The 15,106-nt window shown below is 40.8% G+C and overlaps 1 protein-coding gene across 1 annotated transcript in view; it reads left to right on the forward strand.

Annotated features, from left to right (window-relative positions):
* Positions 1-1,060: 1,060 nt before the first annotated feature.
* Positions 1,061-15,106, forward strand: part of CDKL4 (cyclin-dependent kinase-like 4) — a 36,003-nt gene continuing 21,957 nt past the window's right edge. The window contains exons 1-3 of the mRNA XM_004686274.2: positions 1,061-1,125; positions 8,330-8,563; positions 12,195-12,316. Coding sequence (XP_004686331.2) covers positions 8,396-8,563; positions 12,195-12,316 — 290 coding nt within the window. The 5' untranslated portion in view covers positions 1,061-1,125; positions 8,330-8,395. The remainder of the gene's footprint in view (positions 1,126-8,329; positions 8,564-12,194; positions 12,317-15,106) is intronic.

The following is a 15,106-nucleotide window of genomic DNA, read 5'->3' on the forward strand; positions in this document are numbered from 1 at the left end:
GAGCAAGGATGGACGGGACTGACTCAAAATGAGGGCTTCCTAATTAGAAAAATAGTTCTAGTCAACCCTTCAACCCTGCAGAGCTCAAACACCATGAAATGAAAGTAGAATGTTGGATTTATATGTAAGGTGGTTATTGGTGTCCTTAAGGAATTTTCTATAGAACTATGAAACCAGAAGTTACATGGAAGTGGATATATGTATGTTTATGTTGGCGTTAGTTGTAAATTATATCTGGTCTTGAAGGGGACAGGAAAAAAAGGTTTCTGGTTTGATTTTCTAATGAGAAAATAGAGGATATTTCTAAACAAAGTGGAAACAAGGTAGGTGAGGAAAAGGGGCAAGTCACCTCTGAAGGAAGGAGAAAGAATGGTTTTAACCTAATCTGGCAGGCTAGGGAGCGTTTTGATAGTAAAGTAGTGTGCATGTTTCTTAACAGTGTTTCTAAACTTCGTCCTGGGAACAAGAAGCATAAGCTTCGGCAAAAATGATCTTTCCCAGTGTGAATACATTTACCCCCCAAATAGCATTAATCATATTTTTCGTTTGCTTGACTTGCTTCTCCACGGCGTAGCAAAGTTCAGCCCAAACCGAGTTAGGAAAACCGCGACCTACCTCCCAGTTAATCGGTACCTACTTGTGTCCCGGAAAAAACGTACAGAAGTTTGCTGAAAGTGATTTGGACAGTAAGGCAAAGGCGAAGAGCATTGACTAATAACGGAGGGTCTGTGTCTGCCCTGGCTGGAAAAAGAACGAATGCAACGTTTCGCATGTGCTTTGAGGTCTTGGAAAGGAAAAGAACTAACGTGTTAAGGGAAAAGTCAAGTGTTTCCTGGGAGCCTTCGTTGGGCATTTTAAAGGACCGTCCTAGAGGAGAAGCAGCCGCTGCGCCCACACTCTGACGTTCGTGCACGGCCAGACTAGCTGCGAACCCCGCCCCGCGGGCTTCCCCTGCGGCGGCTGCGGAGGGAACCCGCTCCGGAAGTCGAGGTCCCGCGCGGCCCGAGCGTCCGGTTGCCGGGGAGACGCCGCGGCGGGTAGGCTCCGGGGCTGCGCGGGAACGACTCGGGAGTTAGGGCGGCGGGGGGCTGCTGGAGCCTGGTCACCGACGCCCCAGTCAGCATCGTAAGTGCGGGTGCCGGCGGCTGGCGCTGGGAGCTTCGCGGCGGCCGGGGGTGGGACGGGGGTTGGCGCTGGGGTGGATGGAGAAACTAGTAGGGTCGGGGTGGAAGCGGCCCGATAGGGACAGTTCCACGAGAGAAGGGTGGCCGGCTGCCTTCCCCTTCGCTGGCGTCGGGAGCACACGCGACGAGGTGGGAAGCGAGGGTTACAAGGGACTTGTTGCTCCCGGGGGCCGCGCGACCCGGCAGCTCCCCGGGGGACTGGAGAGAAGTGAGGTTCTGGGGAGAAGGGGCCGCGGGTGGGTCGGGGTTGTGGTCCCCAAGGGCTGGACCGTCGTTACCCGGAGGATGCTAGTGTATGGGCCTGGAGGTGAAAAGGACTACGCCGAACTTCCAGATCTGTTTTGTGTGCCCGTGAAATGAGACGTTTTAGACAAAGTTGGCTCTTGGGTGATGTGCATCATCAGGTCTTCTGGCCTTCTGGGGTCGCTTCTACTATACGACACTTGTAAACAGACGTGTGCACTTCAGATGTTCTGTAAGTCAGAGCTGTGTTTGTGAGGCAGAAGCAGCATCATTTTATAGCCCGTTTTTCTGGTTAGCTTTTAATATATAAATAAGTGTTTGGTTTGGTTATGTTGGAAACAGTTATAACAAGAACATAGATGAGGCCTGGTCTTAAAAAGGTCTCACCCATCGCCACTCATTCCTCATGGCACTCCACAAGTTTCGGACGTTTTATAATCAGAAAATGAGCTTTTTTCACCTAATTCCTCCGCTTTATTTTGTTTTCCTTCTCTCAATGTGTTCCTTTGGCTTTCTTGAAACCTCAGGACCAGCTTTCTGATACAGCTGTGGAACATAATCTGCTTTCAAGTGTGTTGTTTCTTTGTGTATCATTTTGCAGTTTACTGAAGACTATGGAAATGAAATGATTTTTACATTCTTAAAAATCTTAAGACTAAAAATGTAATGGTCCACCAAATACCTATTCACCTATACCTGTTTTACCTTTATATGTAAAATTAAGAAATATTTCATAAATTCTGAAGTCAGGAGACCTTGTAATCAATAGGTCTGTAACTTCCTGTTGATCATTTATAACCATGAAATGCCTATAAAAATATTTTCAATTAATTATATCTATTCCCTGCCAATATTTATAACATTGTGTAATCTTGATTTCCTGCCCAAGATCTGTATTAACAAATGTAATTATTGTGCTTGCTTTAAAAAAATGTTATTTACATAGTTAGTGGAATAAAATTATGGTAGGACCTCAACAGAATGATTGGGCACCTACTATGTTACTGTCAGTGAGCTAACAATGTGAGTCAGGTGCGATAAATAACATTTATAAAAAATGGGGGATGTTGTTAACACAGTATGTATGCAGAGAAATAGCCTGCCTTTGGGGATTTGGGAAGGCGAAACAGAAAACATTTAAGTTGAACTGCAAACGATGAAGAGAAAACCTTCCAGGCAGTGGGATGTGCAAGAACTTGGAGACCTGACAGTGAGGAAGAATCTGAGAAGCAGCAAGGGAAAAGTGAGAGAAAGATACATTGAGACCAGGGTGTAAAGGCTTGTAATTATCAAACCTCACTTGGAGCTTTATTCGGGGTTATTAGAGACTGGAAGATGTGGAGGTCTGATTTGTTGATATTGATGTTTAAGAGAGATGTTTTTGGCTTGATATAAGTGAATATGAAGAAGAAAGGTGAATGAAAACATTTTAGGGCCACCATATATGAGGCTTTTACATAGCTCTATTTGATATAGTAATTTCAAATTTGTAGGAATAGTACAATGAACTCATACACCTATATTTATTGTTTTCATTGTGCACCATGTGTTTGATCATTTCCTCTCTCCCCTCCCTCGCCCTCCCTCTGTGTGTGTGTGTGTGTGTGTGTGTGCAAAAAGCACATTTCCCCAGGGAGTCCGGCTGTTGGTCTCCTACAGGTCTCGATTGTAATACTGCTGCACTCCCAAGAGCTGGGTATGAGGGTGGAGTTGGGGTAGCAGCAGCCCCAACTCCCACTGTTCTTCAATAATGATCCAGCAGTCTGTCATAAATGTGCCTCAGTTGGGTTGTTTTGCCTATGGCTGATTTCTAGAACCCGAAAGTTGTGTTGTTTTGAAGGCAGTTTTTTGAGGGATTTTTAAAAGATTTTCTCAATTTCCTCTGCGGAAACTAGTCTAAATTCTCACTCACTATTGAGTAAAATTTTGTAAACTCTCTTTCTAGGAAATTGTCCATTTCTTCTACGTATTTGAATTAAATTTGATGCCTGCCTGCAAAGTAGTCTCATGTTTAAAAAAATTATTTTCTTTAAGGGTTATTCCTCTGTCACTTATTACTTTGAATGCTTGTTCATTCTCCTTTTTGAAGTTAGTTAATGATTTAGCTATTTCACATTTTTCAAAGTGGTATCCTACATGTTGACAAAGTAGGATCCCAGACATTGAAAAATTCCTTGGGAACCAAAATTGTACCAGGTTGAGGACTGCTGCTTTACATATAGTCCATTGATTTTGATATGAATGTTTTCATGATCATTTTGTTTTAAGTTCTATTAGTTTAGTTTGTAGACTAAACTAGATTTCTTCTAGAAGTCTTTTAAATTTTTCTATTCTTAAATTTTGTTCCATTTTCTAGTTTGACAGTTTGTGCTCAGATTGTTATTTATACTTCTACTCTTTGAAACTTCCTGATACTGTCTGTTACCTAATAAAATCAGTTTTTGTGACTATTTCATGTGTGCCTGAGGAGATATGTTCTGTATTATCAAAATGTGAAATCTATATAATCCTTGGTTTTCACTTTCTTCCCTTATCTTTTCCCAAAATGCTGCTAAATTTTTACTTTGCATTTATAAACTTGATGCTAATTCTCTCCCTGCTCTGTAAAGTATACTCAGTTCTGCCAGGACACATTTATTTTTTCACAGATGATATACTTTCTCCTTTGGGTAGTGATTTAAATTTGTCTTAGTCTCTTTTCCTCTTCTCTCTCCATGTAGTTGTTCAGGTCTCAGCTCCTTTGTTTGCTCTCTACAAAGGCTGATAGTGCGAGCACAAGAACTGTCTTGTCCAGAATTGGGGGTTCCTTTTCCAGTCAAGTCTGTAGATACCTCTGTCTCTTATTTGAAGGCACGAGATTATTCTGGTTGATTCTATACTTTGAGGAAAAAAAAAGATACCAAGAGATTAGATTTAGGCAGCCACCATTTTCCTTAGCTGCCTCCAAGTTCTCTGAATAGGTTTGTGAACTTCGAGTAAGGGCTAGTGATAAGAAAGGACTGATTTGGTTTACAGTGGATGCTCTGGTTTTGAGGTGATTCTCTCTGTCCCGTAAAGTGTCCATCAAGCATTTAGGTAGTTGATCTGGACTTCAGATAAGAGATCAGGAATTACTGCTTCTAAAAAATTTTGGTAGAGTCCAAGTAAACTGGAATTAGTGTTGTAAATTCCTTTGTGGTATTCATGCCTTGGTCTAACTCCTGTCTGCTACTCAGACTCATCTTTTATGAACTTATAAGGGCTTTGAAAAAAAAAAAAGATAATTTTGAGTTTATTCAATAAATGGTGCTGGGAAACAGGACTGCTGCATACCAAAGAATGAAGCTGGACTACTATCTTAACATCATACAAATACAACTAGCAGAAATGGACGAAAGAATTGGAGATAAGACTGGAAACCATAAAATATAGGCAGAATATGCCGTGACATACAACTCAGTAACATATTTAAAGCCCTCCCCACCCCCCGCAAAGCAAAAAAAAAAAAAAAAGAAGAAGGAAAAGATGAACCACTAGGATTACATCGATTAAAAAGTTCTGTACAGCAAAAGAGACATTAACCAAAACAAAGAGACAATCTACATTTGGGAGAAAATTTTTGCACATAACACTACTGATAAGAGACTGATCACAAAGATCTACAAAGAGCTGATGTGACTCAACAAAAACAAAGTGAACAATCTGGTCAACAAATGGGCAGAAGAGCTAAAAAGACACTTCTCCAAAGAAGAAATGCAAATGACTAACAGGTACATGAAAAAATATTCAGCATCACATGTAATCAGGGAGATGCAAATCAAAACCATGAGATACCACCTTAAACCAGTGAGAATGGCACATATTAAGAAAACAGTAACAAATATTGGCAAGGATACTCCAACACTGCTGGTGGGAGTGCAAGCTGGTCCAACCTCTATGGAAAGCTGTGTGGAGATTCCTCAGACTACTAAAAATGGAGCTTCCATATGACCCAGCTGTTCCACTCCTAAGCATCTACCCAAAGGAAACAAGAAAAATAATTCAAAAGAATACCTGCAACCCTGTGTTTATTGCAACACTGTTTACAATAGGTAAGATATGGAAGCAGTCCAGATTCCAAAAAATAGATGACTGGATCAAGAAGATGTAGTACATATACACAATGGAATATTACTCAGCAATCAAAAAAGTTAAACTCGTGCCATTTGCAGCAACATGGATGGAGCTGGAAGGGATCATGCTCAGTGACATAAGGCAGAAGGAAAAAAAATATCAGATAGTTTCACTTATAGGAGAAATGTGGGGAAACCAAATAGGAGGTCAGGATAAGAAAATAATTATAATAAACTAAAACAAAATTACAGACAACAATAAATCAAAGACACAATCAAAATTACAGACAACAATAAATCTGCAGGGGAAGTGGAGGGAGAAGGATCAAAACCAGGGAGGGACGAGCACAAGGAACTCCGTTGATGGTTCTTGGGTAAATCAGTGGTGGGAATTTTCCAGGGACTATACCTGAGAGGAGAAAGTAATATTGTACAAAAAGGAAGAATGATGTAAAATTTAAAAAATTAAAAAATAAAGACAATTTTGAGAGGTTAACAGGTGAAGTGTTATTTCCTGGCGCTTTATATATAATGTTCTGCAATTTGAGAAATTTAAATGGTAGTCTGAGGAACCAGTTATTATTGGGGGAAAAAAGAGTAAACTTGTAGAGTAAAAGATCAAATCACCTACCTAGAGAGAGATAAGAAAATAGGGCCTCCCTGGTGGGCACATGGGTTTTAGACAGCGCTGTCAAGCATTCGCCAGCCACTGCAGCACAAGTTCAATCCCTGGCAGGCCAGGGAGCTGACCCACATGGCGCAGCAGACCTCCTCTGTTTTACCCACTGTTCCCCTCAGCAGTGTATTTCAGTAGATTCCCTGTTCCGCTCCCCACTCTGTCTCTGGTGGAATCCTCTCACCCCTGCCCCTGCACCTCGGACTTTCTCCTCAGTTCTTGTATACATAAGTAAATAAATCTTAAAAGAGCACATAAGTAGAACTTCTTAATGAAGCTTTTTTGCATATTCATAGTTTCCCATGATAAATGCTTATCATGTAGGTTAAGTTCATAAAATCTACATATCAACAAATCTACACCAATAACTTTCTAAAGCAAAAAATTCCTAGTTTCTTTTTTCTCACAGTCACCTATAATTAAGCTAAAGAAAGGCAAATGCTTATTCCCGATACCTAAAGGATAATAAGACCCATGTAATACACTACAGTTAACGGAGTTTTCAGAACATAGTCTGTGATGAAATTTCCACATAATGTGTAAGGACAAAACCCTTTTAACAAGAGAGTAAATTGTACTTTAAAAGAATAATTGCAAAAATATTGTTGGTTATCACTTATTTTTTTAAGAATTTCTTTTATTTATTTATGCATAGAAAAGATGGGGTATAGGCCACAGCTGCGGGGGGCTGACCCACATGGTGTGGCAGGCCGTTCCTGACCTGCCCGCTGCTCCCCTCAACAGTGTATTTCAGTAGATCTGCCTGTTCTGTTCCCCACTCTGATGTTGATTCACTTGATGTTGTTACTTGATGTTTGATGTTGGGTAAAATGGTGTTGAAACTGTACATTCTATTGAATTAATGGAGAGGCAGAAATTGCAATCTCTGAAACATACCTGCCTGGGTTCTAACTCCCTCACAGCTTCACTGTGCCTCAGTTTTCACTTATGTATAATTAGTGACACCTACCTCACTTAGTATCACTTGTTATTTAAGATTAGCTATAATGACTACATTATATTAAGATCTGGATCAAGTGGGGTAGAATTCTTGAGACTAATTAGAACTCATAAATTGCAAGAAGTTAACAATATTTGGATGCAAATATTGTATGTTGGCCCTTGTTTTTTTAACATGTAAGCCAGTCACCACAAAATTCTCAGGTAGGTGATACAAGACAGACAAATAAGTCAGGTGTTTCCATAGAAATAACTATGAACGTGGAATATAGAGAAAACAAACAAAGCCACAGAAGAACGAACCTAAATAAACACTAGATATAAAATTGCAGAATTGACGCTAATAGAAGGGCTGGAAAGGGGAAAAAGTCAAGGGCGGGAGGGAGCACAGTGATCCATTTTAGAGGATTACAGGTGCTTGAAAGTGGACTGAGGTGGTAACACACATCTAGCTATTCCTCTAAATCATATAAAGTGTTGTAAATCAATGTTACAAGTCACTATGTATAAGTCAATATAAGGTAAAAAGAAATCACAGTGGACATGATAGCATTCATGCAGAAACAGAGATATTGGCCTTTTTATTTTCGTTGGGCTAAGATCTAAAGGAGAGATTCCTTCATCCATGTAAAAACTAAATACGGTAAATGTGCCCTGAAAAGATTGTTGTATTTAACTGGCTGCTGTGCTCACAACTCACGTCGCCTCGTCCCACGCTCCACCAGGTGGCGCTCTAGCACTTTATACTATGCCTTCTTCCCACCTCTCTAGTCTGTGCAGTATTCAAAATGGATTAGGAGGGAGAAGATAAAGACCGTGTTTGAAAGTATGAACTGTTTGTTCAGCCGAATTTTACAGCTTTCTTTTTAATCATTTACTTGAGGATTATGAAAATAGTGGGTTGAACAACTTTTCACAAATTCCTTTAGTTCTTTAAAAAAAATTCACATTTTATACATAGGTTTTATTAGGAATAATATATGAAATCTTTGCTGTATCTGGAAAGGCATAGGACTAAACTAAACTAATAAAATTGCATCCAAATATTGTTAACTTTCTTGCAATTTATTGATGGAAATAAACCGTTAACATGTAGGGCAATTTGGTTTTTTATAATAAATCATAAGCACATTGTCCTTGACAACTTGATTAAGCTTCATCATCTTATTTTCCAGGTGTGACATTGCCACATTTCTGGGTGCAGGTCAGCCAATACAACCATTTAAGTTGCTTCAACGATAATGGAAAAGTATGAAAAATTAGCTAAGATTGGAGAAGGGTCTTATGGGGTCGTATTCAAATGCCGAAACAAAACCTCTGGACAAATGGTGGCTATTAAAAAATTTGTGGAATCTGAAGATGATCCTCTTGTTAAGAAAATAGCACTAAGAGAAATACGTATGTTGAAGGTAAGTTAACATCTTGCTTTGTAATAATAGCATGATATTGTGTGAAACATGTATGCCAAAATTACAAAGAATTTTGAAAAGATTTTGTTCCCCTTCAACTTCAGTTTCTTTGTGTTAGCAACCATCGGAATAAACAGATCATCATTTTAGACATTGGCGGCACTGATGTTATATATTAGGAGTATAGCTGTAGGTTGTTAAAATGTTGAAACATTTCCACTATGGTTAATAAATATCCACGGTTCTAAATCTCCTCATCCCAGTGTTTATCCTCCTTCCCCAACTCTGGGTTTTCCCAGCCTCCCTCCATTTACTTCTACCCACCACAAATGAAAGACCCTTGCTGACCCAGGGGACCCCACAGGCAGAAGTCTGGGCCCCGTGCGGAGGGACATGGCTTCACCCTGCCTCACTCTGGTTTGTAGAGGTATTGAATGACACTCCCTGCTACTTACACACTTTTTTTTTTTTTAAGATTTATTTATTTGTGCATACAGAACTGGGGTACAGGCCAGAGGCTCAGGGGCGGTGAGAGGCTTCACCAGAGACAGAGCAGGGAGCAGAACAGGCAGATCGACGAAGTACACTGCTGAGGGGAGCAGCGGGCGGGTCAGGAGAGGTCTGCCGCGCCATGTGGTCACCTCCGGGGCAGGCAGGAATCGAACTCATGCGGAAGTGGCTTTAGATTCTCAGTGCTGTGCTTTACCCCGCTGCGCCACCACGGAGGGCCTACTTACACACTTTTTAATGCTACAGGTTTTGTTCTAGTTGGTTTCACTCTGATGGGATTTCACACACAAGATTTTTAAGTTCTTAGTGTAAGTGCCTTCCTCCCCTAGACCTATTTGTTTTAGGACCCTAAGAGACCTGAAAGAAGCTTTTCTCCCAACAAAAAGCAAAAGAGCAGGTGTAGGGTAGTGCCTCAGAGCTTCCTGTGCCTGGGAAGCCTGGTTGGGGGGAAGGGGACCTTGTTGACACGCAGGTTCTCACAGAGGTCTGGGCTCCACCGAGATGAAATGGCTGCTCTACCTGAGCGCTGATCTGACCAGGTTACACCTTGCCTCCGCATCCAGCTGTGGCATCCGGGAGCCCCTCACCCTTCTGGCAGTGGACACAGTCGGGCTACCATTCTGGGGTTTCTCCTGCAGCGCAGCCACCTTTTCCTGTCTTCACCCTGTGCCTTTCTGCTCTCGTAGGCGAGGGAGCACATAGAGTGGAGCCCATAGAAAACAAATCGATTCGATGCAGTGGGCATCTTTTAAATGTAGACGGATAATGGACTCCCTCTCCCCAAGCTGGCAGCAGACACGTAGTCAGGGTCATATTTTTGAGTTCTGTTTTTTTGTTCCAGCTATATTTAGAGATTGATGTACAAAACGCTATGTCAGCTCTTGTACTTAGGACGCGCCTGTGGACCTACAAAACAATCATTGAGGATCTGCTTCTACTGTGTACAAACTCCTTATGTCCCCTCTCTGTGTATACCTTTCTCTGTAAAGGATACGGCTTGGGAAGTTGATTTGCCCCGGTCACACACCCCGTAGTGGTGAGGAGCCTCCTGAAAAATACGGCATTAGGCAGTTGTCATTGTGCTCACGTCACCGGGCACACCTAGGCAGACCTGCAGGGGACAGCGCACTGCTCCCCTGGCTGTAGTGTGGTCTGCGGGCGCCACTCTCCTATAGGGGGTCCACAATGGACCAAAACATGCTGATGGGCGCACGGCAATACCAAACTGGGAAAACAAGAGAAAATGAGTTGTACGTAGGGGTGATCAAATGTCCTGGTTTGAAGCTTTTTTCCAAGTGTCCCATCTGATTCCCACCCTCTTTTTTTTTTTTTTTAAAGATTTACTTATTTATTCGTACAGAACTGGGGTACAGGCCAGAGATGCGGAGGGTGAGAGGATTCACCAGAGACAGAGCGGGGAGCAGAACAGGCAGATGCACGAAATACACTGCTGAGGGGAGCAGCGGGCGGGTCAGGAGAGGTCTGCCGCACCATGTGGTCACCTCCGGGGCAGGCGGGAATCGAACTCGTGCGGAAGTGTCTTTAGTTTCTTGGTGCTGTGCTTTAACCCGCTGTGCCACCAGGGAGCGCCACTCTTTTTTTTTTTTTTGAAGATTTATTTATTTATTCGTACAGAACTGGGGTACAGGCCAGAGATGCGGAGGGTGAGAGGATTCACCAGAAACAGAGTGGGGTGATTCCCACCTCCTTTTAAGTGTCCCAACGGATGTGGTCCCCGTAACTCTAGGTCGAGTGAGCGTGTATGCTGGTGTGGCTGGGCTAGTCATGGCTCCCACTACACTGGTTGAATGGTAAATAATACATTTCCACGGTTTTAGTTTATCCTACTTAATCAGGCTTTAAAAAGAAAACATTTTTTCAATTTGTGCACACAAGAGCTGGGGTACAGGCCAGAAGTGCCGGAAGGTGAGAGGATTCACCACACCCAAGACAGAGTGGGGAGCAGAACAGGCGGATTGACTGAAACACACTGCTGAGGGGAGCAGCAGCAGGTAGGACAGGAGGGGCCTGCTGCCCCATGTGGGTTACCCGGTGGCTGGGGGTCAGTGGCTGCCGATAACTTCATAGTGCTGAGACTTAACCCCTTGCACCATCTTGGAGGCCCCTTAATTGGGCTTTTCCCCTTTGGCCTGTAATATTAAACAGAGGCTGCCTTGTGAAATACTTTTTGGTATAGAATTTAACATATGAATCACCCAAGCCTAAGAGAGAACAAAATCAACGAAAAGAGCTGAAAATATGCCAAATCAATTTAAAACACAGACAAACTATGGGGACTCCTCGAACAGGCAGTTGAATCATATTTGAGAGATCCAGTGTTTCTGAGCGCCAACACTAAAATCCAGAGTGGGTTTAACTCCAGCTGACATTTACATTAAATCCATAATACTATGTAAGCTAAATGGGGCGCAGATGATTTTAATAGCCTTTTGCTCAGTAATTTCATTTCTTCAAATTTTTTCTTTCAGGTCATTTTATTACTTGGATATTTATAAGCTCCATAAAATACATAATGTCTTTTTTATTTATGTACTTTTTTTGCTATCTCCCAGGGCTTTTAGCAGTTTACTTACCATCTAATGGAAACATTAGATGAATTCTTTTTTAAAAAAAAAAAAAAGATTTATTGATGCTTACAGAACTGGGGTATAGGCCAGAGGTGTGGTGAATGAGAGGCTTCATCAGAGACAGAGTGGGGAGGGGAGCAGAACAGGCAGATCATCGAGGTACACTGCTGAGGGGAGCAGTGGGCTGGGGTCAGGAGAGGTCTGCCACACCACGTGGGTCAGCTCCCTGGCTGGGAATTGAACTCATGCTGCAGTGGCTTCTGAGAGCTTCATAGTGGGGTGCTTTAACCAATTGTGCCACCAGGGAGAGCCCTAGATGAATTCTTAATGTCTTCCAACATCAAGATTTTGTGTTTCTTACTAAAAGGAATTTAGTATTCTTCAGAATTTCTCTTGTGAGTAGCTGTAATAAAATTCTCCATAAGAACTGCATAGAGAATGATAACAAAGCCTTACTACAAAATTGTAGGGCGTCTGGATGACTCATTATGCTAAAACAAATCACCAAACTCTGTGTTTCTGTTCCTTTGCAGCAATTAAAACACTCAAACCTTGTGAACCTCATTGAGGTATTCAAAAGAAAAAGGAAAATGCATCTGGTTTTTGAATACTGTGATCACACACTTTTAAATGAGCTAGAAAGAAACCCCAATGGGTGAGTAACCAAGAAACTAATTTCTGCATAGCTAGTTCTCCCTTTCATTCTATTTGGGATTCACTATGGCACATTTCACATGGGAACCACCATTCCCCTTCCTACCCAGATGCATCTCCTGGCGGCCCATCTCCAAACTCGGTAGCACATGTTTAAAGGGCAAAGTAATATTAACCTTGAGTATAAATATTAGGAAGACAGACCGACAGCAGATAGAAATCAAGGTGCATTTCAGGCTAAATTATACTTTCAATTGTCTGAATTCAAGGAAATAAACTGAGTTCAATATTAGGAAATCTCAATCATATAATTTGTATGAATTTACCTATATTTATATATTTCATATAGTTCACTAATAGTTTAAAGGAGGAAAAATTATATCTGGTTGATGAAATTTGAAAGGCACTCAAATTCAGCACTCTTCCCTAATTAAATTTTTTTTTTAGCAAACTAGGTATATAAAATACTTTAATCTACACACTTGTGCATTCTTATATCCAACCTCTTTCAACAACAGCCAGTTTTATACTCAATGGCACCACACTAAATGAGCTGTCAGTATAAAGTAAGAAAAAGGCAAGGATATCAACTGTCATTGCTGTAGGGTACAGTGTTCTGAGAGCTCTGGCTAATGTAATAAGAAAAACAAATAGAATGTTCAACTTTGGAGATGCGATAAAATTGTCATTATTGTATTATGTTATTATTCTACAGAATCTAAGGAAATTACCTAAAGAGATATTAAAACTAATGGAGTTCAGCCTAATGACTATAACACTCTAAATTTCACACACAAAAATTAATAGCTTTTATATCAATTAGCACTTTAGAAAACCTAGTGATGATCTCATTAACAATCAACCAAAAAAGCTTAGAAATAGGGGTGAAAAGTTGTTCAAATTCTACATAAATACAGCAGTAAAACCTAATTGAAGTAAATAAAGGTTTTTATTTAAATGAATCTATGTGTCCTGATGAAAATATTCATTATGATAAAGATACCTCCTCCCTGATTTGTTTGTTGAACGAAAATTGAATCAGAAGGCCTGTGGGATTTCTTTTTTATACACTTGAAAAGATTAGATTAGATCAAGAATTTTTTTTAAAGAAAAGGAAATTTAACTGCAAAAATATTAAATCATTTTAGTTTTAGAAAAATAAAGAAATGGCATGTTGGGTAAAGTATTTGCCAGATGAAGAACTAATATAATGTCACATCTACAAATGCAGTTTTTTGTGAAGAAAATTTTTGAAAAGATGAACCTATTTAGAAAGTATTTTCATTTCAAAAAACTCCAGTGAACTTGTCCTGCTCTACCAAGCTAAGCGCTAAGGATACAGCAGTGAACAGAACATGCAGAAGAGCTGTCTGACCTTCGAAAATTTATATCCAGTGGATATGAAAAAGTAAATCAAGAAAAAGGGGGAGAAATCACGAATCCATGAAACACATTCATCTTTCCCATTAATCAAATATATTGTTAATAAGGTACCATCTCTCATCTACCACATTGTTACAGATTTTTCAAAGATCAGTACACCCAACACTGTGAAAGTCAGGGAGTCAGGCACTCTCATCCACAGCTGGACGGGGGTAGGACTAGTGGGGTGTAGCAGTCCGTTAGGAAACTTTTAAACTATTCTCATTCTTGACCATGAAATTCCTCATAGAACAATTTAGAGTGAGAAAACAATCAGCTGTAAAAGGTTATGCACAAAAATATTCAACATATTATTAGCTACAAAATAAAAAAGTGGGACTGACCTAATTTTCCAATAGTAAAGAGTTGGCCATCTGCGCTTAAATTTATCCACGCAATGGAGTTGACATAAACCTTTGATAAAATATTAGAACAAATAAGGAGAGCAGTTGGGCAAAAGTAGGGAATGTATTGGGATGGTTGGAATAGAAAAAGGTGCTTTTCTTCCACATTCATGAACACTTGTTTTTGGTCTTTTTGGTGTGGACTGTTCTCACAGATGTGAAGTGGTACCTCATTTTTTTTTAATTTTGATTTGCATTTCCCTGATGAGAAGTGATGCCTTTTTCTATCTGTACATCTTAGCTCCTTGGTTTTTATTGTGGTACTTATTTAGATTGCTTCTCTCTTTTGAAAGCTCCCAGAATTTTGTTTTTACCCCTGTGATAGTACTAGGCACTTACTATCTTACATGTTCTTATGGGCATACTCACCCTCTTACAAGACACAGTTTTCCGAGTTCCTGTCCTGTGGCCACTCACCAGGACAGTCGTGCGCTGGTGAAAAGAGAAATACCCAATATTTTGGGAATACTGGACAATGCTTTCAAGTAAAGTTAATCACCAGTGACCTTGAACACCACTGTTTCCCTCCTTTGTGGGGGCGGAGCTGGAGAACTTAATGAGAATCAGATGGCAAATGGAATTTTGTGGTCCCAGTGGATCCACACATTCAATCTTGGGGCTATTTCCACATTTCCCAATTGGATAGTTCAAAAGATACTCTAGTAAGTGGGAAAAGAGCCAATCAACTCGGATCCAAGGACTGCAAGTTATTATAGGAGGAGAAACCTAGTAGAAGTGTCTGACGAGCTGCTGCTTTACCAAAATAGAAAACCCAAGGGGCCTCCCCAGCGACCACAGGGGTAAAAGTCTCAGCGCTACCAACATAGAAAACTGAAAGCAATAATGCATATCTGGGGGAAGGGCATAGGTTAGTTCTTCCATGAAAATTTGGGGGAGACATAGTTGGAGAGACGAGTGTGTTGCCTGGATTAATCTCTCCTCAAACCTTTGAATTTCTTCCTCCT

Source organism: Condylura cristata, unplaced genomic scaffold (genome assembly GCF_000260355.1).
Source record: "Condylura cristata isolate star-nosed mole 26May11 unplaced genomic scaffold, ConCri1.0 scaffold00020, whole genome shotgun sequence".
Taxonomy (NCBI): domain Eukaryota; kingdom Metazoa; phylum Chordata; class Mammalia; order Eulipotyphla; family Talpidae; genus Condylura; species Condylura cristata.